The sequence below is a fragment of the Argiope bruennichi genome, chromosome 1 (genome assembly GCF_947563725.1).
Source record: "Argiope bruennichi chromosome 1, qqArgBrue1.1, whole genome shotgun sequence".
In the NCBI taxonomy this organism is placed as follows: domain Eukaryota; kingdom Metazoa; phylum Arthropoda; class Arachnida; order Araneae; family Araneidae; genus Argiope; species Argiope bruennichi.
Window position 1 is genome coordinate 146,400,300 of NC_079151.1, and position 26,593 is coordinate 146,426,892.

The following is a 26,593-nucleotide window of genomic DNA, read 5'->3' on the forward strand; positions in this document are numbered from 1 at the left end:
AAAATCTGTAATGTGATGCTAGATCAAACACGAAAGGGATTGAAATGAATGCAAAAGGAATGGATGCTTAGTTTTGATAATGGGTGAAATCTAATTTTCTTTTCCACGGTGAAATATTAATTCTTTTAGGTAATCTTTTTTTTTTCTTTCTGTTTTGAATATTCTAGAGATTTCTTGGAAAAACTGTCAGCTGATAAACTAGAAACTTAGATCTATCTCTTGTCTGATGACACTTTATACTGAAATCCGCTGAGTGCGTGGCATTGATTTGAGAGTTATTTCTGCAAATATAAACATTACATTTATTTGAAATTCAAATTTTCTGCTTTAAATTCCTTAAAATATAATCTTCTCGAATAATTTGTGGTAAAGTAAAAGAATTCTCAAGAGTACTTTTGTGCTATTCGATTAAATATAACTTTACTATTAATTCCGATTTGATATAGATTTCCCGTTTATTATAGGATAACAAATATTTATCTTTGGTGGAAAGTTGCATATGAAACACGCTTATAGAAAACCCAAAATGATATCCGATTTAGTCATAATCTTGCTGCTGCATATTACTCTACTAGGTTGCCTGTTTTCATGATTTTAATAGCAAGCCTGAAAGCCATGAATCAACATAGAACCTACATAAAATATTAAATTTTTCCCCTTTATTTCTAACTATCTTTCCAAATGTTTTTTTCTTAAGCAACTCATTCTATCGTCTTTTGGATACAAGGATGAATAAATACATCCTCAGTTGATTCTACAAGATTACTGCTTGCAAAAAATTTCAATGAAATCTATTCCATCGTTGAAGTATTCCAACTTGAAGTATTTACGAAGCCTTAAATTGATGCCGATTATTCTATTCTACATCTGCATTATCTAAAATTTGAGCTTGGATCTAAAACGGGCGATTTCAACTCAATTTTTGAGTCGAAACATTCTCATAAAATATATAAGATAATAAGTGAAGTGAGGATCGCGATCTTCATATGCATTCATAAATTTTGTTGACCATTTCAATAAATAAAGACATTTAGCGCACTAGAGAACAAAACTTCAAGTTTAAAGGATGATGATATTCTTATACATACAACTACATCTCGGAAAACAAAAAAGCTTAAAAATATATCCCCCCCCCCCAAAAAAAAAAGTTTACAAGCAGCAGTATTTGGAAAATAGAAATTGTGGATGGGGATATTGTTACCCAGAGTGAAGACAGATGACCCTAGTTGTCTTAGACCGGTCGTTCGAGCAGATAGTGTGAGTACTGAGATCTGCTGATGGAAAGTGTCATTCTCCTGCATGATAATGCCCGGCCCTATACAGCTCGCCAGACTCGGCGATTGCTGAAAACTTTTAAGTGGGAGGTCTAGAGCCACCTCCCATACAGCCCCGATTTGACTCCCAGTGACTATTTCCTTTTCTCGACATTGAAGAAACACTTATCCGAAGCAAGGTTCATATCAGACGGTGAAGTTCAAAAAGGTGAGAACTGGCTCAATAGCCAGGGGCCTGATTATTACCAAGATGGGTTAAACAAATTGGTCCAGCTGTATGATCAATGCCTCGACAGGTTTGGTGATTATGTAGAGAAGTGACCACCACATATGTCTCTTAATTACCATTTGTATCCTGTGTCTATTATTAATAAAGCATTTTTCCTTTGCCTTGTAAACTATTTTTTGGATCACCCCTTGTATAATGAAGTTTTTAAAAACTCGTTAAAATTAGACGGAAAAAAATGCATCAATTAAACTGGTATCACAGGAATGATACTTTGAAATTTCAGATGCTGTAAAGTTACAAAGGAGAAATTCCAGAATTTCATATAATCCTTAATTATATTAAATTCTTATAATTTCATATAATTAAGGATTATTTTATTTCGGTTAATTAAAATTTGAAGAACATATTTTCCTGATACTCATTATATCTTTAAAGCTGCTTATGCCCGTATTTCATGACTCCAGATCCAATCCCTCCTACCTTTCACTACCGCTTGTGAAACAGTTGATTTTCAGACTTTTTTTTTCTTCTTTTTAGCAAACAATTAATATCATCGATTCAACAATAGACGAAAATTAGAAGGCTGATTGCTTTTCTTATCTATTCGAAAATGTTTTTTGAAATTCTTACGGCATTATAACTGATGCTAAAGATTCTACATATTCTAAAATACTAAAGGCTTTCTGTTCCTTAGATGCCATTTTGAGATATGCAACACAGAAAACCAAGTTTTTCTTTCCTATTACTGCTTAATAAGAGTGAATGTGCTTGCCATCTCCCCCTGGTTACTTACTGAAGCTTTAGACAAAATACTTAAAGAAATCTAAATATTAATAATAATTTAAAATGTTTAAGATTAGGAAATTGAATTGATTAAATTGTTATGGGGGTAATTTAATTTTTATGATGAAATATATGGATATATTGTAAAAAAATTCCAGCATAATATATAAAGTTATACTGTATTATATATTACCTCTGTCTCCAGAGGGTAATGCAATTCAAACTTTGAATTCCGTGTTCGGGGGAAAAAAATATAACCGAAAATACTGAAGTGGGAAAAGCTCCATATATACATTTCAAAAGTTGTGCGAGGGTGGCCCAAAATATTCACCGATCCATTACAAATTCTTGCAAACACTACATTCACAGTATTTACTGATCTGTTTAACAAATTACAAAATGAATATTCTCAATTTTGTTATCTAAAAAACTGTAATCATGTAAAAATATGCTTATTAAAATATTTTCAGTTTCTCATTACTTAATATGTTTTCAATTTGTTTTTGAAACTTATAAACTTAAAGTTGGATTTTATTCTTTTAGACCTTTTAAAAGGCTAATGCATAATCAGTTTTGTCAATAATTATATTTAAAATATAAGCACACATAAAAAGCAGTTACATTTTTTATTGATAATTTCAAGGTTTCTATCTTTCACATAAAATGCCAAAGAACTGTAGTAAGTATAAAATCTGACATCATTTTCATAACAAATAAGTTTTTAGCATATTGCGTAAGCAATTCAATCAAACTGTTATGTTATACTAAAAAGTATCATTAAGTACCACATTTGTACATTATTTCACTGAAGTCAAGATTTATTCATAACTATCGTAATTATAAAATATTTTATTTATTCGACACTAAGCTGCAATTAAACCATTTTTTTTTTCCTTTTCAAAATTGTTGAATTTTTTGCCATGAAACTATATAGATGACAAATTATTTGTTACTGACTTAAATGATGAAAAAGTCTATAAATCATCCCATTTTCTTGTATAGATGCAATGGATTCCATTGAAAAAACTTCTAACTGATATGCGTCAAAACAGTACTGAATAACATCTCATGAGCTTCATTTGATATATGTGTACTTAATACTCAATCACAAGTTGGAATACGATTAAAGTTTTTCTTATTAACTCTTATTTGCATACACATAAACCATATAAAATAAGAAATCTGTAATTTGCATTTTAGATATATAAATGAAGTGTGATTTTTTAACGTTTATGATATGCTTATTTTAAAATTCAATTATTTTTTTTCAATACCGTGAAGTAATATCATAGTATTATCTTAAGAAAATTTAAAATTATTGTTTTAATAAATTTGCATTCGTAATAATAAATTTATAATAATAAATATTATTAAAATTGATTATATATCTTCCATTTTTCATTCTATATCTGTTCCTAGAAATACATATAAATAATATATATTAATATTTACATTATATTATTGCCATCTTTATTGCAACTAAAAATCTTTAGTTAAAAGCTGTTATTAGCTTTTAAATACATTCACTTTTTGATAGTTGTATAATTTTTGTATTCTTCTTTAAAACTATTGTTATAAAATAGCTGTGCGAAGTGTGAATGGAATTTTTTTCCCAAAAGATTTCCCTTATAATAGAAAAGAATATATATTACAACATTTTCAGTTCAATTGATTTCGACTATTTATTTCCAACAAACAATCTCAAATGAATTTATATAAGTAGATGAACATGAAAATGTAAATTTTTTTTAATGATTAATCACTTTAGTATTATATAAAATAAATGAATAATATATAAATAAAAGGCCATTTGCTTACTTCCACTGTTATAAGCTTAATCTACAAGTATAATAATGATTAGACAAACTAAGTTATAATAAATGAATTTGACTGAAAAAATGTTAGGCTGAATATATGAATTTTTAGCTTTCAAATCAAATATGCTCTTTAATTCATTGATCGAAAATTAATGCTTAAGTTATTAGAAAATTATTGTTCCTCAACTATTAAAAGAAGAGGCCAGAAAAAAAGTTCGCTTTAGTTTTAAAACATTTTGAAGAAGAGTGACGATTTCTTCCACCTCGTCTTGTCTCAATTTCCAGATAGCTCTGACATTTAAATTAGCAAAGTTTATGCAAATTTTGATCAAGATTGAAATATATAAACTGCGTGCCAATTTTGTTTATACTCGATCGGTCATATTCTGTTACTTTTCACTAACGAACTACTTTTTTGTATTTAAAATGTGTTTCCTAGCATTGAATAAAAATTTGCAGAAATTTAAGTATATATATATATATATACTTAACGTATACATATACACATATATATATATATATATATACTTAACGTATACATATACACATATATATATATATATATATATACTTAACGTATACATATATATATATATATATATATATATATATATATATACTTAACGTATACATATATATATATATATATATATATATATATATATACTTAACGTATACATATATATATATATATATATATATATATATATATATATATATATATATATATATATATATACAAAAGTATTAAAATCAAGTTAATAGGAAAATCAAAAAATCAAATAAAAATTAAACCAAATAAAATGAACTATGAAGTTTCTTTCCTTTTCTGGTTTTAGTTTGAATAGGTAATAATTTTTAGTTGCGATTTCGAAACTGTTTTGTTTCGTTTTCAAACTATTTCTCACTTTAGATTGGTTTTATGTATATATGTATGTATATATGTTAGTTATTTTTTAAAAAATAATTTGCATAAAAATAGTATACATTAAGTAGAAGTAATGAAAAACATTATAGCATTTTCTATTTGCAAGTAACTGATTGATGGTACAATACACAGTTGCATCATGCAGTTCAAGTGTACATTGTATACACATATGATGAAAAGAAAACTAAAATGATATATAACTTAAAGAAAAGATTAATTGCAATAATATTTTAAATAAGATGACATTACAAGAGATATTTAAATTCATTGAAGTTATTATGAAATAAATAATTATTTAATTAAATAAATCCCAATGTATTAAAATACAGAGCATTCTTCAAATAACAAAAAATATTAGAAAATTGTGAAATATTCATGAAAAGTATTTACAAAACAATACAAATAACACTTAAAAAAATTTCTGAAAGAATTCATCCAAAATTTTCTATGTGGTATCTATATACTTATATACGGGCTGACCTACTTGCGCTCTTACTCTACGGAGGAACTGACAACACACCCTTACATCCTCCGACGAAATTCTAAATGCCCATCTTGGCTTTCTCACTACCCTGCTAACCCGCTCAAAAATGGATTCGTCGCGCATGCTCACTATCATGCTAACCCGCTCAAAAATGGATTCGTCGCACATGCTCACAGGCGAGCCGTATTGGAGACGCTGTTATGGAATCGGGTTGAGGGTGACGTCTCGATTTCAGTGATCATGTTAAGTAAAAAAGCAAGATTTTAGAATGGATTTATATTTCTCGAACTAATTCGGAAATATTTGTTGACATAATCTGAAGAGTATTAGCCCATCAGCAAATAAGAGTAATAAGCATATTCCTTATCTTAAAATTAAAAAAAAAACTAATTAAAAAATGATAATAATGCTTCTGTTTTTTTCTTTCTTTACAGAACTAGGCAACTCGAAACTTCATCGTGAAGAAACAATAGATAAATACTACTTCAAGAACTTAATTCACAATATGTTAGTAGCCTGCGATAGGTGCAGCAAGTGGAGAAGGGTAAAGGAGTATCAGGAGGTGGACGATGTTCCTGATTTCTTCGAGTGTTCGATGTGGAATTTAAGTAAGAAATAAAACTGATATTCAGTAACAAGTATTCTTCTTTAATTGCGCGAGTTCATGATGCCATAAATCTCTGAATTAGTTATTTATTGAAATTAATACGTGCGAGAAATATAACTGCGCATGTCATTTATCTCCCAAATGCGCACTATTTTGCTCAGATGCAAAATGGTTTCAAAAACTAAATTGATATGATGTACCTGATATGCCCTTTGAGCATGAATCCGTTCAATTCGTTTGATACTGTAGGAAGAAAGATTTGATATCCCAATAGTGATTGAATGCGTAGTTAAATGGAATGCTTTGGTTTCTTTCTTTCTTTTCAATAAATTTGTTTCCACTCCAAATAATTGAATGTGCAAGGTTGGCAAAAGAAATTCTTTTCTACTTATTTCATTCAATTTTTTTTTCTTTCAACATTCATTGACATCAGTGTATGTTTTAATTTTTCCTTTCAAATGTGTTTTGATATAAACTATAATTCTATCATTAAGTTGATAAAAATATTCCTTTTTTCCCCCCATTTTTTATTGAAGAAAAAGGGCAGGCCGCACCGAGGGGCTCACGCGCTCTTAGCAGAACTGCTAAAATTGCACCCCCCCCAAATAGTACATCTTGTGGCTTTTTCTCCCCTCCATCTTGGATAAAAATAATTTGCCTGTCTGCAATTATTAACTTTTAACTATATGATTTTTACATAGTTTTTATTAAAATATATACATTTTGGAAAAATAGTTCAGTTAGATATATTGATGAAGGATATAGTACGCAACAAGTCAAGTTTATAAATCAGCAAAAAGGAACGAATATTTTTCAAGAGAATGAAAGTGAAACAAAATTTCTATTTATTGTTTATGATAGATAGCTACCTAATAGTGATATTTGCATCATCTTTATAATGAAGACCAGTGTTTGTAGACCAAAACGTCTGATTAGAGCTATCAAAATGTGCTCGTATATGCTTTGAATGATAGGAATGTGTATCTCAGAGCGACTTTTTTAAAGTTTTAATTAACATTAAGCCATATTATGGCATTTTTCTGCAATTGATTTCGAAAATACTTTTACATTTCAAAATTGAACAAATTATCTTTTTACTGGTATACATTTTTTGCCATTCATTTTTTCCTGTTTTTAACTAATTTTCAGGGAAAAAAAATACGTTAAGCATCTCTTCCAGCAATATATTTCATATAAAATAAATTTTTATCTGCGTGAGCATGTTATATAAATAGCATAAGTAGTTATATGTCGTATATGTATATGAAGAAACATGAACTTTTATCTTCGTGTTGCCATCATGTTGACAAAAGCTCAAATTAAAAGTTTAAACTCACTATAAATCATACCTAGTTATTATTCCTGTAGGAAATGAAATAAATATAAATCCTATTTTCTAATATATATTAGGCGGTAAAAAATTTTCTGTGGCTTCTTGAATTATCTATATTAATTCAATGATTCTGTGTTAGTATAATTTATATATATAGAATATTCACTCTAAAGCGTTAGTTGGAAAATAAATTTTTTAAATTACTGTTTTCATAATTTTTTTAGTATAAGGTTTCCCTTTGTTAGTATTTTCACCACTACTTCCATAACTAATTGCAAATTAAGAATAAGAAATTAACCCTTGACTGGGGGGGGGGTGCAGTTTCTCAGACCGCTAAGGTTGAACTTTCGGTCACCCCTGTTTTATTTTTAGTTCAATCGAATGGATTCATCCTATAACCTCTTGTTTCGTGACATTCACTATACGTGCATCTTGTTTCAGCGGATGCTTTTAAAAATATTTCAGCTATTTCTTTGCTCCAAGTCTGTGAGACCACACTTCCCTTTTAGTCTTCCATTATTATACAAGGCTTAGCAGACGGCTCTAAAGTTGCTCCTCAAAATACCATCTAACCATCTAATCCTCGTTATGAAGCAGAGCTCCAGAGACTTTTCAATGAAGTAGAAAGTGATTTTAGTGATGAGGGTAATTGTAGAGAAGGATTTTTTTGATTAAATTTCGCATTCGATTGTTCATAATATGAATGTTCAAATATAATTAATTTTTCTAGTGATAATGCATTTTGAAAAATTTCTAAAATATATTTATATATCAAGAGAAATATATACAGAATTTACAGGCTGAATTTTATACTAGTACTTAACCTGCATGTTTAAAATGTCCTTGAAAACCGTACTACGAATGTTCACAAGTTTCTGCATAAAAAGGATGCCAATAAAAAAGAGTCAATTTTACTTATTGTCATTTTTTTTAAAAAAAAATTTCATATAATTGTTGAATTTTTCATTTTATTGATTTCTATATACCTTTGTATACTGGGTAAATAAGTAAGATTTAAAATGTAAAAAGTAATATGTTTTTTTTTCAAGAATATTATTTGTTGTAACAAGTAATTTGAGAAGAAAATGCATGCTCAAACGCAATTATTTTTTTCTGTGATAATATATTTTGAAAAATTTCTAAAACATGTTTATATATCAAGAAAAATACCTGCAGAATATATTGGCTGATTTTCATACAAATATTTTCATTAGAAAATTTAATTTGTGTGTAAAGAAAATGAGGTCTGGTAGACCGCACCTATTCAGTTAAGTCTTAAATGTTCACCTCCCCAGTTATGGGTTAAGAATATTATTATTTTTACCATAAGCAAAAACTGTAAAGATTTTTCCTACCTTTGTCATCATTTTATTACCAACAACAGCATCATCATTGAGCCTTATTTCTAAGTAATTCGTAAGATCATTATGATTCAATAATAGCAAAGATAATCATATTTTCATATACATATATCTAATTTTCATGTCAGATGTTAATAAACTGGAGCTGAATAAATCAAATTTCGCTAGAGATTTGGGATCCTTATACATACGAACTTCTCGAAGAGTTGCAATAATAATAATTAAAAACATATAATCCGTCGCGATCTCTTGTTAAAATATTATCAGGTTTGTTTTTTAAATCTGCATATTGCTTAGGTATAGGATCATTTTTATCTTTTGGATATGGAAGATGTTTTAAAGAAATACTTTTCACGTTATACATTTTTTCATTCAAAACTAAAGCATTTTCTCTAAATATTTTTTACTAACAACATTCATTTATTAATAACATTTATTTGACATAAGGTAAAACAATGATAAGTCTTCAACGTCTACTTTAAAATTAGGATTCAAAGCATCTGTTATTAATATATTCGCAATGTTATTTCTTTGAAATTCGATTTACGCATGAAAACCTGACATTACTTTTGTATATCCATTAAAAATATTAAATCTATGTCTTAGTGGAATAAAATGGAAATGAACTGTTCACCCATATTTAAAAATATATATATATATATATCTTTTTTTTTTTCAAATTCTTTCTTATATTTTAACATATTTTTAAAGAAATCTATTATCTTATCTGATCTGTTAAAGCCCCATCCTATTTCATTTTTTTCGATTTGTCGCATCAACTGTATCTGAATAAAAGATATATTTAGCCTGAATTAAAGATTATTTTACCCTCCGAAGGAGATTTTGGAAGAACTTTAATCATATATAAATGGTGGAAGAATATTTAGAAAAAATAATCTTTATTTATAGAAAGAATTGCAATTGCTTTCATAGAATAAGCATTTCTCGATCTGTGAGTAAGTTTATTTTGAATGTAACTGGTTTATCAGCATTCGCTTTTATATCTGTAGCAGCACAGAGTTTAAGTGCAGCAATTGTTGAAATTATTGAAAAATGATTAAATATTTTAGAACGAATAGAAGAATACAAACAATGCTATAGATTTTACAAACATCTGTTGAATTTATGGAAAGTAAAATCAGTTGCTGAGGAAGAAGTCTATCTATGAAAACAAGATTTTATAAATACTTTAAATTACTTTCCTGTTGAAATATATGTAAAAAAAGCCACAATTAAATGGATATAAATATATTCCTAAGCGGAACGATTTTCATCCTAAATAAATGGTGCATGAAAAATATTCATACTTTTAAAGAAATCAGTGGTTTAAGTATCTTTGGAATTGTTTAATGTGGTGATATTGTTATTGATTGCAAGATAAAATCTGTCCTCCTGAAATGCGCAGTCCAGGATATCTATATTTTGGACTATCTACGAAATCAGGTATGTGTTGAAGAAAAGATGCTCCGGGTATAAATGTAATCGATAAATAATGTAAAAAATCTAATATTAAATATAATCAAACGAAAGATTCAAAACTGAGTCATATTGCAGATCAAGAATTATTAGATTATTTTGATGCTATGGAAAATCCTACAAATGATGTTTATCCTTTAGAAGAAAAGCCATTATTAAACTAATTATTAAGGCTAAAAACATTGCATTAGGTTATCAGAAGTGAAAGATTTCGTCTCATATTGCTTAGAATGTTAATCTGAAGCAGAAACAAACTATACGAAAGAAATTGTTTCTAAAATTGATTAACTTTTGTTATAAAGAATTTGTATTAAGTATGGAAGTAAAAATAGTCTTTTTTTAGGACTATCATCCTGAGCTGACTATATTATAATTCTAGGAACAGATTATTATGGAATAAAAGAGTCAAAAGAAGAACTATTTTCAGTCAAAAATATATTAAAGAATTTTTGCATTCTCAAGATGTTTATACTAGACATAAGCCTGCTATTTGTAAGTTCAAAGGATTATATATTTCACATTTTTATGATCAGTGGCGAGCTAATTTACTATTTATCAAATCATTTAGCTAATTTAATGAAGGTATTAGTTATTTTTAACAGTTATTGAGGCATTTAGTAAATGTCCTTGGGATATACCAATTAAAAGAAAAACAGGAGAAAAAGTTATTGAAGAATTTAAAAAGATTTTTAAGGATCGTATACTTGTCAAACTTCAAGCTGGTAAAGGAGCTGAATTCATTAATATTCAGACATAAATTTAATTAAAGATAGTAAAATTCATTGGTTGACAAATGAAAGTGTAGAAATGAAGTGTTCAGCTATTGAGAAATTTAGTCGTACAATTAATAACAAAATTAGAAAATATTTATATCTTACAAAAAATATATATAGATGCATTGGATAAATTAGTTAAGATTTATAAAAATTCTTATCATTGACAAATGACAAAAAAATGACAACTGTTGAGGCAAGTGAAGATGAAAATGAGTCTCTAGTTTATAAAACACTTATTCAAAGAAAAAGCACAGGCAAAAATGAAATTTAAGAGAGACGATACTGTTAAAATATCAAAGTATGAAACTACATTCATGAGAGTTTATGATCTTACATTTACCGAGGAAATGTTATCATTTCAGAAGTATTGGAAACAGATCGAATCACTTCTCGAATCAAAGATTTGAATGAAAAAGAAATAAAAGATCAAGAGATTCTGAAGAAAATATAGACACTGAATTACCACATCAAATCAGAAATATTTTCATAATAGATAAAATGAGTGTACTGATAAAGATTATAAGCATGCAAAAATGTATAGAATTCTTGTTATATTAATGATTTAAATGAATATTCAGGATTATACGTTAAAACAAATGTTTTTAATACTTGAAGATATTTTCGAAAATTTTTGAGGCATTTGTTTAAAATATTAATTAAATCTCGTTTTGTGTTATACAGCTTTTGGACTATCTTTGGATGTTAAACTGAAAAAGACTGAAATTAAATTTGGGTTGGTACATGATGTTAATATGGTTTTAATGATAGGAAAGTGCCTAAGAGGTGGAATATCTCAATGTTGTAATAGATATACAAAAGTAAATAATAAATATATAAAGAGTATGGTAAAAATAAGGAATCTAACTATTGAATGTACTTAGATGTTAATATTTTATACGTTTGAGCTATGAATCAATATTTACCTTTCTGAGGAAATTTGTTGGATAAAAGAAGAATTAGATGATATTGTTATATGGCCATATAATGCAGAAAAAGGATTTGCCAAATTAAGATAAAAAGTATATGCTAATAAGATGGAATGACTTAGAGGTCTAAAGAAATTAAGAAACGTATATTTAAAAATAGAATTACGTTTGAAGACTATAAAGACTATTTATTTCATAAAAAAGAACATAATAAAACTATGGATATAATTGGAAGTAAAAATCATCAATTATATTCTTTATAAGAGAATAAGAAAGCTTCACCGCAAAAGATGATAAAAGATACATGTTAGGAAATGGAATTCATATCTGGAATTGGAGCACTTTAGAACGGTCATAAAAAAAAAAGCCTCTAAAGGTGATAAGACTTTCAGCTGAAACTACAATGGACTTTAATCCTTAAAAATACAAATGATTTTCAATTTCAAAATTTATACTCTAATAAATGGACGTCTTGTAAAAGCTCAATGATTCGGGTTCTATCAAAATTACATATTGCAATGACCTTGATATGGAATATCCTATAAATGAAGTAAAACAAATATCCACAAAACATGGTGAAAAATAATTATAGAGTTGTTAGCTGAAGATTCGGAAGAATTTATAGTTTTTTTTCTCTTCCTGAATGATGTCGTAATAAAAAAACGAGAAAGAAATAAAGCAACTTAATAAGTTATCTGAATGAAAATTTATAAACAAGGAGAGAAAATATTATGGAAAAGAAAATGAAGCTAATATATTTAAATTCATTACTTAAAAATCGAAGGATTTTAGTTGAAAGGTTATAGCCTATAATGTTGAAAATACTTTAAAAAATGATTAAATATGAATACTTTTTTAAAAAAAAAGTTTTTCTGATATGCGTGCACAAACTTTTCTAAGTGTCCCAGAAAGATGAATCATTTTCTACTAATAGGCATATGTATTCAGAGGCCACGTTGCTAGTTTGCTCGATGACAAGAGGACCTCTTATACGTTATACAAAATGGATCCCCAAGGATGTATATGGTGGATCAAAAGTTCTTTTACACGAACAATTAGAAATTGATATTATGGCAGTGGGAACCTTGATGAACAAAGAAAACATAAAAAAATCACCGCAGACAACTCGTTTTCTACAAGAATATAAAAAAAGTAATGCAGACAAATTCAAATGATGTCATATATTGAATTTTGAATCAAATCTTGTAAGTCTCAGTTGCGTCGGAATATATTTTGAAAGCTTACTAATCGAATGAACTCACAAGTATTTTGATGAAACTGCTGCCGAATGTGGTCAAATATTAAAAGTAGTAATCCCTTTTTCTTATAGCTAAAACATTTCAAAATGTCAAATTCGCGAGAAATTCAATCAATTTTGGATGCATACTTCCTTCAAAACCTAGGAACAATTAATAACTAATAAATATTTAACTGTCCCTGTAAGTAATAAAGGACTTCTTCATATTTACTTAAACTTGATTTAATCAATTGTTCTCATTATGTTTGAGATACTTTTCTATAATTAAATTTAATAGAGTTTGTTCGTTTTTGATTCGAAATCCTTATAAATATAAAACATAAATTCAAAATCCTTTTAAAATATAACAAATGTGTGGATAAACTTTTTAAATTTTATGATGTACTGTCAATCGCTTAATGATTTTCTTTTCAAACTGTTATGTATTTATGTAATTTTGTATTTGTTTATGATTTATACAATATATTGTACGACATTGTATGACTGATTTAATTCCTTATGTAGCCGGTTGTAGACAATAAATTCCATCATTTCTGAACTCCTCTATTAATATTTGACTATGTAATATTAAAGAAATTAGCAGAATTCAATTAGAAATGGATTTAATAACCGTGTGTTATACAGCCACCAAAGAATTGTAGCTTCAGTTATAAAAAAAATTGCCTATGCCTTTATTCCAAAAAATGTATAGAATGTATATGGATTTCAAGTTAAGAATAGATTAAATTAGCTTCAACCTTTATATGCTTATTTTTTATACTTACGTATTAGTTGATATATTCGATATTAATTTGGGTGAAAATGTTTTTGCTTTGCATTAATTAAATATTAAACATGTAATTTCACGAAACATTCACTTGCCCTTTTATTATTCTTTACTTTCTTAACTTTCAAGAACTTAAAGCATAGCAAAAACTACAGCTATCACATTAGTACAGCTGTTGTTCGATATGTGGTGTAAGCATCGTTTGAAAGTAAAAATATATGAAATAACGGCGTTTGATTGAATACCAACACACACTCATGTAAAGAAGTATTTTTTAAAGAAAATATATATTATATTTGTGAGAAATACCGACATACAAAATTTAATTTTGCAAAATATATATTTATATCGTTTTGTTTCAATTCATACATTTTCAAAAATTTTATGTTTTCGTTATAAACGTCGAATGCTGGTATTGCCGATTTGCGTTGACTCTTTTGTCTCAATAAAACCCACTAGCATTTTCGAATTCGGTCTACCTCTATATACATCTAATAGAAAAATAAATGAAGTTAAGAATATTACTATTTTATGCAATTTGAGTCAATAGATGTTTTGATGAATTTCGAATTTCAAATTTTTATATAGTTCTTCTATTCTATCTAATAAAATATTCTTAAAACGTTAGCGTTTCTACCTTAATAAAAATGAGTGTGTGTGTTATCCCACTACAAACCAAACCGTTTGATTTAGAAGTACCAAACTTGATATGTATATACTCTGAAGGATCAGAATGCGAATTTCTGGAGGAATTTTTGATGTTTTAACTAGAATTTTGATTACAAATGGAGCAAAGTTTTATTTGAAATGAAGCAATATTAATGCATAAAACTGATTTTTGAACCATCAAAAAATCTAAAAATGCCTTTTTTATAATATCAGCTCTTAGTCGGGCAAAATTTTCCTGAATTTTGGCAATTTTTAATGCTACAATCAAATATATTGTTTTCTGTTGTTTTAAATTCATACTGCTTTCATTGTTTCATCTAAGATTGAATAATACGATTTTCTTTCTTCTTTCTGATATCACTGGAAGAAAGATTCTTCTTAATATCGGTGTAATTTACATGAGGAATATTTAGATAAGTTACAATACCGCGAAAATGAGATAAATGCATCTGTTATGTTTCTAATAGGACTTCACTCCCATTAGATGTGTTACATATGGAATGGACACAGCAGATGTAAGACGATTGAAATTATCCGGTTTCAATGTCAATTCCCGTTGCTTAAAAAGTATTTTGAAATTATAAATATTTTTGTGTAAGAGATTTAATTCGAAAGTAAATCAAGCAACCAATATTCTCGGTGGACTTCGCTTTCTATAGTGGCGGCTAATATATAATAAAAAGAAATCGCACGTCTTACTAAAATACCGCTTTATTTTTAAGTTTTATTAGTAGTAATTTCTTGAATGGTAAATTAGCAGACAAAGATCACCCTTTTTATTAACAACATAATAATTTAGATCCTGCCGGGGGGGGGGGATATCGAATCTATTTGTGGTGATTTATATTGATTCTGATGAATGTAAATAGATTACGTTTCAGAATTTCATGTGTTGCAAACATAGAGCCCCAAGGGGCATCTAAAATACGAAGATGAGAAGCTTCTGGTATGGTGGTTGGCTCTCGCTTTCCTAGTGGGCATAAAAATGAGCTGGGATTAAATTATGCCTGGTCATTGACGTCTCCTGCATGAGAAGTTATGCCGCTCTCGTAGATGGGCATTAGGAATCGGCCACTCTTTGAAAGTCTTTTTACATTAGATTTGATTGTGATAAAATGGTCTTCCATGTTGAACTTCTCGCAAGGGTGGTAATTTAATTTGAAATGACTCAGGACTAAAATAAAAATAAACTGAATGTCATAACTTTTAATTATGAGGTGGGTTGAAAAGTTTCCGGCCTAACGAGGAAAAAAAAATCTGTTTAACGACTGTTTTATTTTTCAACGTAGTCCCCTTCCAAAAATACACACCTTCTCCAGTGGTGCGGCAAAGCTTGGATCCTCTCCCTGTAAGAGCTTTCATCAAAGGCCTCAAAGTAGGTATTCATAGATGAGATGACTTCGGTATCAGAACAGATTTTCCTTTCAGGCAGAAATTTTGTCAGCTTGGAGAAGAGGCTGTAGTTCGAGGGGGCGATATCTGGAGAATAGGGTGCGTGAGGAAGAATTTCAAACTTAAGTTCATGAACAATGACAGTCTTGTGGACGGGAGCATTGTCCTGGTGAAACGGGGTTTTCTTTTTTGCAAACCTGGTCATTTTTTTTTTAAATTTGGGAATGCAATTTAGCCAAAACATTAGCATAATATTCAGCATTGATGGCCCTGCCTTTTTCTAGATAATCCAATGATAAAATTCTCTTAGAGTTCTAAAAAACTGTTTCCATAACCTTTCCAGCAGATGGAGTACCTTTTGCTTTTTTATTGCCGATTCGTCCTTCGCTGTCCATTTTTTTTTAATGCTACTTGGTCTTTGGAGTCTAGTGATAGATCCATGTCTCATCCATAGTAACGAAATGCCTCAAAAAATCTGCTGGGTTTGAATTGTACAGCTCCAAATCTTGTTCCGATAGCGTCATTCACTGCAGTTTTTGATCCAAGATCAGCAAACGCGGCACCCATCTTGCTGACAACTTTCTCATAGAAAACATATCGGTTAAAATGTGATGTGCTCGTTCTTTGGATATACCATCAAACTCAGCAGCCTCTGCCAATTTCAATCGTCTATCATTCATAATGTTTTGGAGAATTTTTCTAACGATTTCATCTGTAATGGCTGGTTTTGGTCTTCCAGAACTCTGCATCTAGAGTACTTGTACGGCCAAATGTGAAATCTGCAACCCCTATTTTAACAGTTATAAATGAAGGAGCATATTTCCCCAGTATTGTAACTAGATTAGTTTTAATATCCGTTGGAGATGAGCCTTTTATAAAAAAATATTTTATCACACCTCACACTTTTGCTTTCTCCATACTCATCTAAAAGCAAAAGAAGAAAAATTTAAAACAGAACGGTATAAAATCAACCAAACACAAATCTTTTGAAATGCGCAAGAAGTATTAAACAAAGATGGCACTTTAAAGTGCCCTAGTCAAAGTAACTCCGGCAGCGCCACATCTAGGTTAGGTCGGAAACTTTTCATCCCACCGTTCTATTTCACCTGACACTTCTTAACAGTTGAATGTAGGACCAAATCATTCATTGGATTGGATTCAAAAGTGATGCATGACAATTTTGTTCAAATACTGGTACAATTCCTATTTATTATTTTAAGTTAATAAACAACTTATTATAATTTTTTGTCTTTTATAGCAATTAATACTTTCAATTACCAGACATTAACTTCGTCGAGAAATTTAAAGCTGTAAAAAATTAATTAGTTGGGAATATCAGTTGATCGCTGGAGTTTATTATTGTTTAACAAAAGTAATATAAAAATCGAGAAATAATTAATTGTTCTTTTAAATAATTTTTTTTTTTTTTTATATCGGACATGAAGTAGGTAACTTGCCATCTCTCGGATTCCTTGAAGATTAAAAAACAAATACCACTCTTTTCCAATTTTCAACTAAAACGCCAAAATTTTATCCAGTAGTAAGATGGAGCTCCTCTGTTCTTTGTAAATATGATAAATAAGCACCCCGAATTGCAGAAATTAAAAGAATGGACAATGAGCACCTCTTTATCTTTTTTTGTCTTTGATCTCTAAATTCAGTGATTTTCCTTTTGTCCCTGTAATGGCTTTATCAGTTTAAAGACTTTCCTTTTGCTTTAAAATCTCGGCTAGTCCACTTATCCATCAGTTGACGACAGTAGGATGCAGCTGTAAAAAAGGCACCACCTTTCACGGAAGATAAGATACTCCCTACCGGTCCTTCTGCTGGCACGAAATCATTCAATGTATCACGAATGAGATTGTTTCTGAGTGCATCCTGGCAAAGGGGGCATATTTGTAAGAGGGCCAATTAACCATCGGACAAGGTGAAGTGCCCCCTTCACATCTCCCTTAATGTTTAATCCTCTACAAAAGACTTGCTTATTTATATATTCTTTATTTGCATATCAAATTGTGTCCATCTAACTTTTATACTTTGTTTTTTACTGGCCATTTTATGCCCCTGCTATATGTGTCATTGACAGGGCTCATCTCATCTTCTTCTTGGTATGGCCCAGAGAAAAGGATATTGATAATAAAAACATATAGGATAGATTCTAGGTCCTAAAAAAATAAAAATGACGAAGTTTGTTTTGAGTTTGATTCATTTTTAAAACAAGGATAACATACAAGAATAAAGAATTTAAGGTAGCCTTTATAGACATGCAAAGTAATGCATTTTTAATGTTTACTGTATACTTGAAAAAAGAAATACCTATATAAAAGAGACGCATAAATATTTAGAAATGAAGCATTTCGGAAATTATTAACAGAATCGGACGCTAACATAAAGCTACGCTTTATTAAAAAAATAGCAATATAGACAACCTTTTTTCAGCCGCTATTATATTAACCTGTTAACCGGGTAATTAACTCGTATTCGATTCATTTTGCATTTAAATATTTCGTCATACCCAGTTTAAGAGCAAGCAAATAGTCGAAAAACGTTTCACATTTTTTCCCCCTCCTTCTAAACTTACCATTCAAAACTTCTTTGGGCGGACGGGATTCCAAAGAAAATGAACATCCTCGCCGACTTCAAAAGTTCTCGAAACTGGAATGAATCCACTGGACTGAACCATCTCGCCGTACTGAAAAGTGTTTCGTTATGGAAATGAGTTTATAGATGAAGTTAATTATACAAAATAATCACCATCTCAAAGCTTATTTATATTTTTCATTTAGAAAACTAAGAGATGTTTATTTTTAGCACTGAAAACTAATACATCAATAATAATGATAATCTAAAAATAATAATGTATAAGGGAAATTTTATATGTATATATATATTTTATATATGTAGAATTAATATTAAGAACTGTAAATTTGCATGAATGAAAGAATAATAATTAATTAAAATGTTTAGCTAATTTCGATTGTAAGAGAAGGCAATGCCAATCAAGTCCAATCAGATCGAGTTCGAATTTTAATATCCAATGAGAGAAGTTTCGCGCGCGCATGTCGTCAGGCGCCTTCTGAGAGAATTGCCCATTTTGTCGACAGGAATGAACACGTGAGATCTGAAGCTGCTGATGTGCTTCCGTGTTGAAAGGAAAAACGGGAGCAAACCCTCTTAAGGCCTTGACCGTATTTGGCATCCCCAGCTCACTGGTGAACCATATTCTTTATTTAAACTGTCTTATCTTCCTTCTGTAAATAGTCTAATATTTAAAAGTTTCTTTCTAGTTAATCTTAATGGATTAATTGCTTGTTTAACTCGTTATTATTATTCCTTTTTCAAAATTCATTCTATCGCTAGCCACCGTCCTACAAATATATAATATGTCAATTTTATTTTCCGTCGACTTTCAGATGGAGAGAAAGGGAACTGCTATATTCCTCAACTTGAAGACGATACAAAATATACAAATGGACACTACTCACCCGGCTCTATTGTTTGGGCCAAAATGAAAGGACACCCGAGGTAATATAAAATTTTATTGAGAAGTACCATTTTGACCCATTGAAATTTTTTTATATGCATGCATTTACATAATTTAAATTCATAAATTAACTAATGCAACTATTTTAGGATTTGAATCCTGTTTGTTTGGTGCCAATATTTTTGTTGACAAATACAATATAAAAATAACTTATTGCAAGAAATATTCCAGATTTTCTTTTGATACCATTGTAGACTGATAAATATAGAGAGTGTGCCAACAAAGATATTACACCAGTAAAGAGTTCATTAATATTCTTTTTAAATAATATTAATTAAAAAAAAACACTGAAATTTTGCTAGCAAAAAAGAAAAAAAAAGCTTTGCAAAATAAGAACACAAAGAAACTAGGCGACCTATATTGAATACTGAAAGGGTGTAGAAGAAGTGAGAAGAATATATCAAGAAAAAAAAAATCAAGAAGAAAAAAAGGATTGAAAGAAGAAATGAGAAAGAATAAAAGAAGTAAACGTAAACGAAAGAAAGGAATAAAAATTATAATTTTAATAATAGAAATAATAAACAAGAAAGATAATAATAATAAAAAGAGAAAACAAATAGAATTAAATGTTAAAAAAATCCAAATGGATTAAACAACGGTAGAATTCTCTAAACAATTCCTTGAGCGGTTCAGACAAGTTGCTGAGTTCGTTTTGCAATTGGTAAAACGGCACTGAGTAAAAAGAATAATTTTTGAAAAGTTTGTTTTTTAGTCTCCTTTCTGACATTATTCGGATTATATATCATAGTATTTCTTCACGCAGTCTTTGATACATAGACTCCATTGAGTCAACAGCTGCCTTCTTTCTGCAGACACCTGTCCCTGACTGCTGTCTCCGAGAAATACTCTAACGTCTACTTCAGCTGCAAAGTAAAACAAACAAAATACTGACATCTACCTAGTAATCAATTTTTCTCTACCATCTGTTTTATTTGTCACTTTAGGGCAGTGGAGTTCTAATATGTATAGTAGAATATATAATAGGCATAGTAGATGTATAGTAGTATATATATAGTATATATACTACTCTATAGTATAGTAGTATATATAGTAGAATATATATAGTAGGCATATAATATAGTAGAATATATATAATAGGCAAAGAGATATGTCGTTCAAGTAATGTTATTGATACTGTGTGTGCAATAATATTTCCCCTTGGTGTTCGAAATTCCGTTTTCTTAATGAATTTTAAACTTGTGTGCAGCGGTAATAGCTTTTTAGTTATACATACTTTTCGACAATGATATTTTCCTTATTAGAAAATTGATAATCATATAATAATATAATTGATAATTTTTTTTTCTTGTAAAACGACACTCCATCGTCTGGAATGCGAAATAACTATAGAATGTGTTTGCTTCCGTTTTCATGTACTGACTTTTTTGTTGTTTTGATCTTTTTGTTATAAGGAGGTCAGAGGATGTAATGATTAGAATGAGCACAAATGTTTGCTGCTTGTGGAATATACAGCATGCAAATTAGAGCAGCAGAGCCCTAAAAATGTCAACTCTTTACAGTTTTCCTCTCCTTAATTTTCATTTGCTTTTGGGGTTCAATCCATAACCTCAATAAGACATGGATGTGAAGTTTGTCTCTGGTTTTTCCAGGGAAAAATGGTCTGTGAAAAAAGCCAGTGTATTTGGTGCTTGTACAGAACTCGTCTCTACAGGTAGACATTAGATAAGCTTAAATTAGGGAGGTATGTCCTTTTTTCTGAGTAGTCACCTAGGAAAACTTTTCAGTCATAGGTTAGACACTACTCACTTTGAATTGACCACATTTTACTTACAATTCTTTTTATGCTTCAAATTGATCGCTAGGCGTTAAAGCATGGCAAAGTTAATGGTTTGAGAAACTGATCAAGGGCTGAAGAAAATTGATGCCGTTTAATATATGGTATTACGCAGTAGGGTGGATAAGAAACTAAAATTTTTTCCTGTTAAATTACACTAAGTGTCAAAAGTTGTCTGCAGGCTATTATATTACTATTCAATTTAAGAATTTTTGCATTTCTTCTTCATTTCACTCAAAATTTTAATTTCTTTTAAAAATTTCAGGTTCTATAATTATAGCTTTCACGAAAAAAATATTTCTAATAACATTGATTTTTGTAAATTCATTTGTGATGTCCCGAAAGATAGAATTATAAATCGTAGATATGGAAAATTTTGGCGAAAACAAGTCTTGACATTTTGACTACTTAGTTTCACTTATTTACTTTGCCTTACTATTCTAAAACTGCTTTCGACCTTTGGTGCTTATAAATATATGAATCTTAAGTTATGAAGGAGTGAGAAATCACGGAAAGTTCCATTAGAAGAACAGCAGTTTATAACGAACAAAACACCTGAGAAGACTTTTTTAACAGCAATTTCAAGACCATCAATGAAGGGTTAGCCTCTTTAAGATATTATTTTTAAACTACGTGAAGGAAAATCGGTATACCGCATCTTGGAAACAGCGAGTAAAAAAGAAGATAGAAAAATGATGATGTGCATATTGTAGATGGAATTAGTTTGTTTTATCTGCTAATGCCAGACAATGCTGTTCAAAGAAGAAATTTGTAAAGATGGGAAGAACTGGAAGCAGTGGCTAATGTATTCATATAGAACTTTAACCTACAAACTGAAGCTATTAGTGATTGGAAAATACGAGAAGCCGAGGCGCTTTCAAAATGTGAAGTTTACCATCTGACTACAAAACAAATAAGACTTGGATGAGGAAGAAATCTTCAACTGGCTACTTGATATTGATGAAGAGATAAAGGCTTTTATAGTGTACACTTGTAGACCTCATAACACTTCTTCTAGTTTGAAAAACAAAAGTATTTTTACTTTCCACGAAATTGCACACTGATCCTGCAGCTATTACATTTAGACAAGAGGTGTTTCAAGGAAAACTATTAATGAAAGATAAGTACACAACAATCTGGAAAACAAACTGCCAAATAAATATGCAGTCCAAATATAAAAAAAAGAAATGCAGGTGATTGGGTTTTCCTACAGTTGGAATTCGGTGACAATATCCATTATATCCAAAATTATTTGAAGAAAGCTTTTTTTTTGTCGGAAACACCGACACTAAACTTTCTGAAATCGCCAAAGAATGTGTAGATCCCTGGCAGATAGTGATTACCAAATTTCGTCAAACTTATCGTTTCTATTCAGGGCTTAAGGCTCTTAAATTTGGACAATGATGTCGAAGTACTGATGATATTTCAGCAGTTTTCCAAGTGATGACAGAGTGATCAAGTGGCAAATGACGGTTCACGAAGAAAAACTCAAAAATCTCTTGAGAATGCCATTTCTTTAATTCCCTTCGAGACTTTGTTACGACAGTATAAAATGTCCTCAACGTGCATCTACACTCATTAGTTAAACTGAAATATGTAAATGTCCAGGGTGGCCATAAAATAACCTTGTTGAACGGCATCTGCAACTAAAACAAATAAACGAAATGAAACCACATTTCATTTACAGACTGCGAAAGCATGAAAAAGTAAATTCCGCAGAAAAAAAATTAGTACCAAAAATTGCCAATAGGAGAAATACTGGTGCTGTGGAAGTACAGTTATGAATGAATTCATGAAACTCTCTGAAAATAATCTTTTATTCATCAACATTAGGGCCCCTGGACATCGTGCAACACATGCTAACCTACCCAATATACAACCTATTGCATACAATATATGACGTTTTCTACTGCTGTGTGTAAACTGTCAGTTTCGATGTTCATAACAGCCCGTCATATATTCTGTTTCAAGACATGAAGGTTTGCTTAAGAGCAGCCACGGCATTACACTATTTATGTAAAACAGTTCTATCAGTAAATCACGCTAAGATAAAATAGGGCTCATATATTAAGCACATATCAACAGTCGATCATTAACAGTAATAAAGAATATATCAGTAATCAAGAACGAACTGCTAACAGGTCTTTCGCTCAGAACTTTTTACAAAGAACGCATGGTGCTGCTGTCACACACACTACTAATTTTATATAATCCATCTCGACCTGCAAATTTCCTTTTTCGTACGTGACAGCAGCGCCAATATTTCTCCTATTGACCATTTTTAGTTCTAATTTTTTTTCTGCGAAATTTATCTTTCCATGCCTTTCACAGACTGGATATGAAATGTGGTTTCATTTCGTTTATTCGTTTTAGCTACAGATGCCGCCAAACAGGGAAAGTTAATTTATGACCATCCTGTAGTTTGCATCAAAAAGGGAGTTAATAGAATGAACAATTTTTTTTTTGTTTTTTTTTACTGAAAAAATATTTTTTGTTTGTAATTTTCGTATGAAATAAACTTGTGCTTATCATTCTTTTAAGTATTTTTTTATTGTTTACTTTTTAAAATAAAGTTTTCATTTTGAAGTTCTCATAAAAATTGAAATAATTTAAAGTGTAAAAAAATATAATTTTAGATGCCCAAATTATTTATAACAATAATTCAATTAGGTAATTATTTATAACAATAATTCAATTAATCTTTATATACAGGTTTCACAGTATCTTGTTTGTTTTCTGAAAATGTAAAGAAAGTTGGTTTCACGGGTTGATGAGCCCTGTGAATTCCTTCACAGGGGCGTGCTGAAGATATTTTTTATGTGAGAGGGGTTTTAATTATACTTATTCTAACATAATTTAATCGTTAGATCGGTGCTATGCTTAATTTGATTTATTATATAGATGATTAAATGATAAAGCGCATAACTGGAATGGCGACAGTAATGGGTTTTAACTTAAATTATCAAGATTTTTCATTACCCATGATTTCTATTTGTTAATTTTATAGATGGCCTGCGATGGTCGAAGACCATCCAGAGGAACTTCGGCATTGTAAAGATCTTCAAACTGAACCGGTAAGCAAATTTCCATGCTTTTTTTTTTTTGCTAAATCAGGGAATTAAATTAATTTAATACACTGCTCAAAACCATTAAAGGATATTAAGGTTGTGGGTTGATTTTGAACCTGGATAATTATTTGAATGATTCATACATTATCGACAGACGTAGTAGGCTATATGAGATAAAAATGACATTTGTTTGGCAGAAAAAATGCGTTTTATTGAACATCGTTATCATAGTGGGTATAATTTCCCCGGACGGCCAGCAACGTTGAACACCTTTGATGCGTCGAGGCAATGAGGCTGTTAATGAGAAGCTGCTGTATTCTGTCCCACTCCTCGAGAAGAGCTCTTTCCAGTTCTTGGAGAGAGCTCTTTGTGAGAGTGCTAGGCGTCCAGAAATTCGTCTGCCCAAAATGTCCCAAACATGCTCGATTGGGTTCATATCCGGAGAACACGCTGTCCATCCATTCGTATGATTCCTTCCTCCAAAAGGAAATCATTCACCAAGTTAGCAGCACCACGTGGCCTGCAACTGTCGTCCATTAATATGAAGGCATATCCAACTGCTGAAGCGAAATGGACTACAATAGGTCTCAGGATCTCAACCCTGTATCGGCGACCGGTCAGAGCACCATTTCGAATGATATGGAAATCGATGCGCCCGTCAATGGAGATGCCAGCATAGACCATCACTCCCCCATCGCCAAATCTTACACTTTCGTACACGAACGCAGGATTTCTAGTGCCACGTTCTCTCCAGGTGAAAATACACCTATTACCAGGATGAACAGAAAAACGGGACTCGTCATAGAAAAGAACATTGCGTCATTCATTTCTCCTCCCGTTCACATGCTCTGTTGCCCACTCCCTGCGGGCGCGACGGTGCCTTGTTGTTAACATGACACACACCATTGGTCGGCGAACATATAGATCTACAGAGTGAAGGCGGTTTCAGACAGTTTGTATCGAAACTGTGGTGCCAGTAGCCGATCGAAAGTGTTGTTGAAGAAGAGTGACATTCATATTTCTGTGCCTCCGAGTCGTTAGCGTTAAATAACGGTCTTCATTGGGCGTTGTTGCACGTCTACGCCCTTGCCCTGATTTTCAGCCTGCATTTCCAGTCTCCAAAAACGGTTCCAGATCCTGGAAATTACACTTTGTGAAACTGCAATGGCTTCTGATACTTCGGCTAGTGTTTGGCCCGCCTCTAACTGGCCAACAACTCTCCAAGCTTCTCATTCGGTTAAATGACTTCGTTGAGACATCGCACTCATCGAAACAACGCGCTTACTGAATGTCGATCATTCTTTCCCATTTTGTCTTATATTAAGTTGAAAGCCAAATCAAATTCGCTGCCGCTAAAACGTCGTCTTTGACATCAAACTCAAAATTTGCATATTGCAAAGTTTGAAAATAAGAGAAATTTGTATTTGTAACTCTCTTTTTCCCTTTTATGCAAAAAAAAAAAAAAAAAAAAAACTTTTACGTTATTTTATACGATTTACAATATCTTTTAATTGTTTTGAGCAATGTATCATGATTTACAACGAGGAGTATTCATTAAAAAAAAAGGGTGAATCATGAATGCTAAAAGATGTCAATATTAGAATCTGTATCCATATTATGCATTTAAACAATATATTTAGGAATTTCGTGATTAAAAATTTGTTGCGCCTTTTTTGCAGAAATACCACGTGGTGTTTTTGGATGAAAAAGTGTCCAGAAGCTGGATAGTGGAAAAATGTATCGAACCATTTATACCGCCATCTTCAGTATGTATAACTTCGTATATTGGTTATATATTCAGTGAAAGCTGTAATTGAAATAACTTTTCAGATGTCACCATGAACGTTAGCAACGAGTTAAAGACATAAAGCTATTTGACCTTATCATCCTTTGATAAAAAGGTTTTCCAAACTGTGCATTCATTAAAAGATTGTTATCTTTATTGTTAAAAATTAATACTTTAAGCAATACGGCAATTCTTTTGTAGATAAAGACTTCAACATTCAACCAGCGGGTGTATTCCTGAAATTTTCTCTCATACTCTCCAATAACGGTGATACTCCCTGCCCTCCCTTTTGAAACGGATGGAGTTTGGATGAGGTTACAA

General features: G+C 30.4%; 1 protein-coding gene across 5 annotated transcripts in view; it reads left to right on the forward strand.

Annotated features, from left to right (window-relative positions):
* LOC129968788 (DNA mismatch repair protein Msh6-like) overlaps window positions 1-26,593 on the forward strand; it is a 74,770-nt gene that overhangs the window by 27,563 nt on the left and 20,614 nt on the right. For 4 of the 5 annotated variants that reach the window (XM_056083040.1, XM_056083048.1, XM_056083065.1 and 1 more), the window contains 4 exons: window positions 5,950-6,123; window positions 19,493-19,604; window positions 24,426-24,492; window positions 26,166-26,252. In XM_056083040.1, coding sequence (XP_055939015.1) covers window positions 5,950-6,123; window positions 19,493-19,604; window positions 24,426-24,492; window positions 26,166-26,252 — 440 coding nt within the window. Of the gene's footprint in view, window positions 1-5,651; window positions 5,863-5,949; window positions 6,124-19,492; window positions 19,605-24,425; window positions 24,493-26,165; window positions 26,253-26,593 lie in introns of those variants that run through there. The other variant, XM_056083074.1, reaches the window with a different exon arrangement.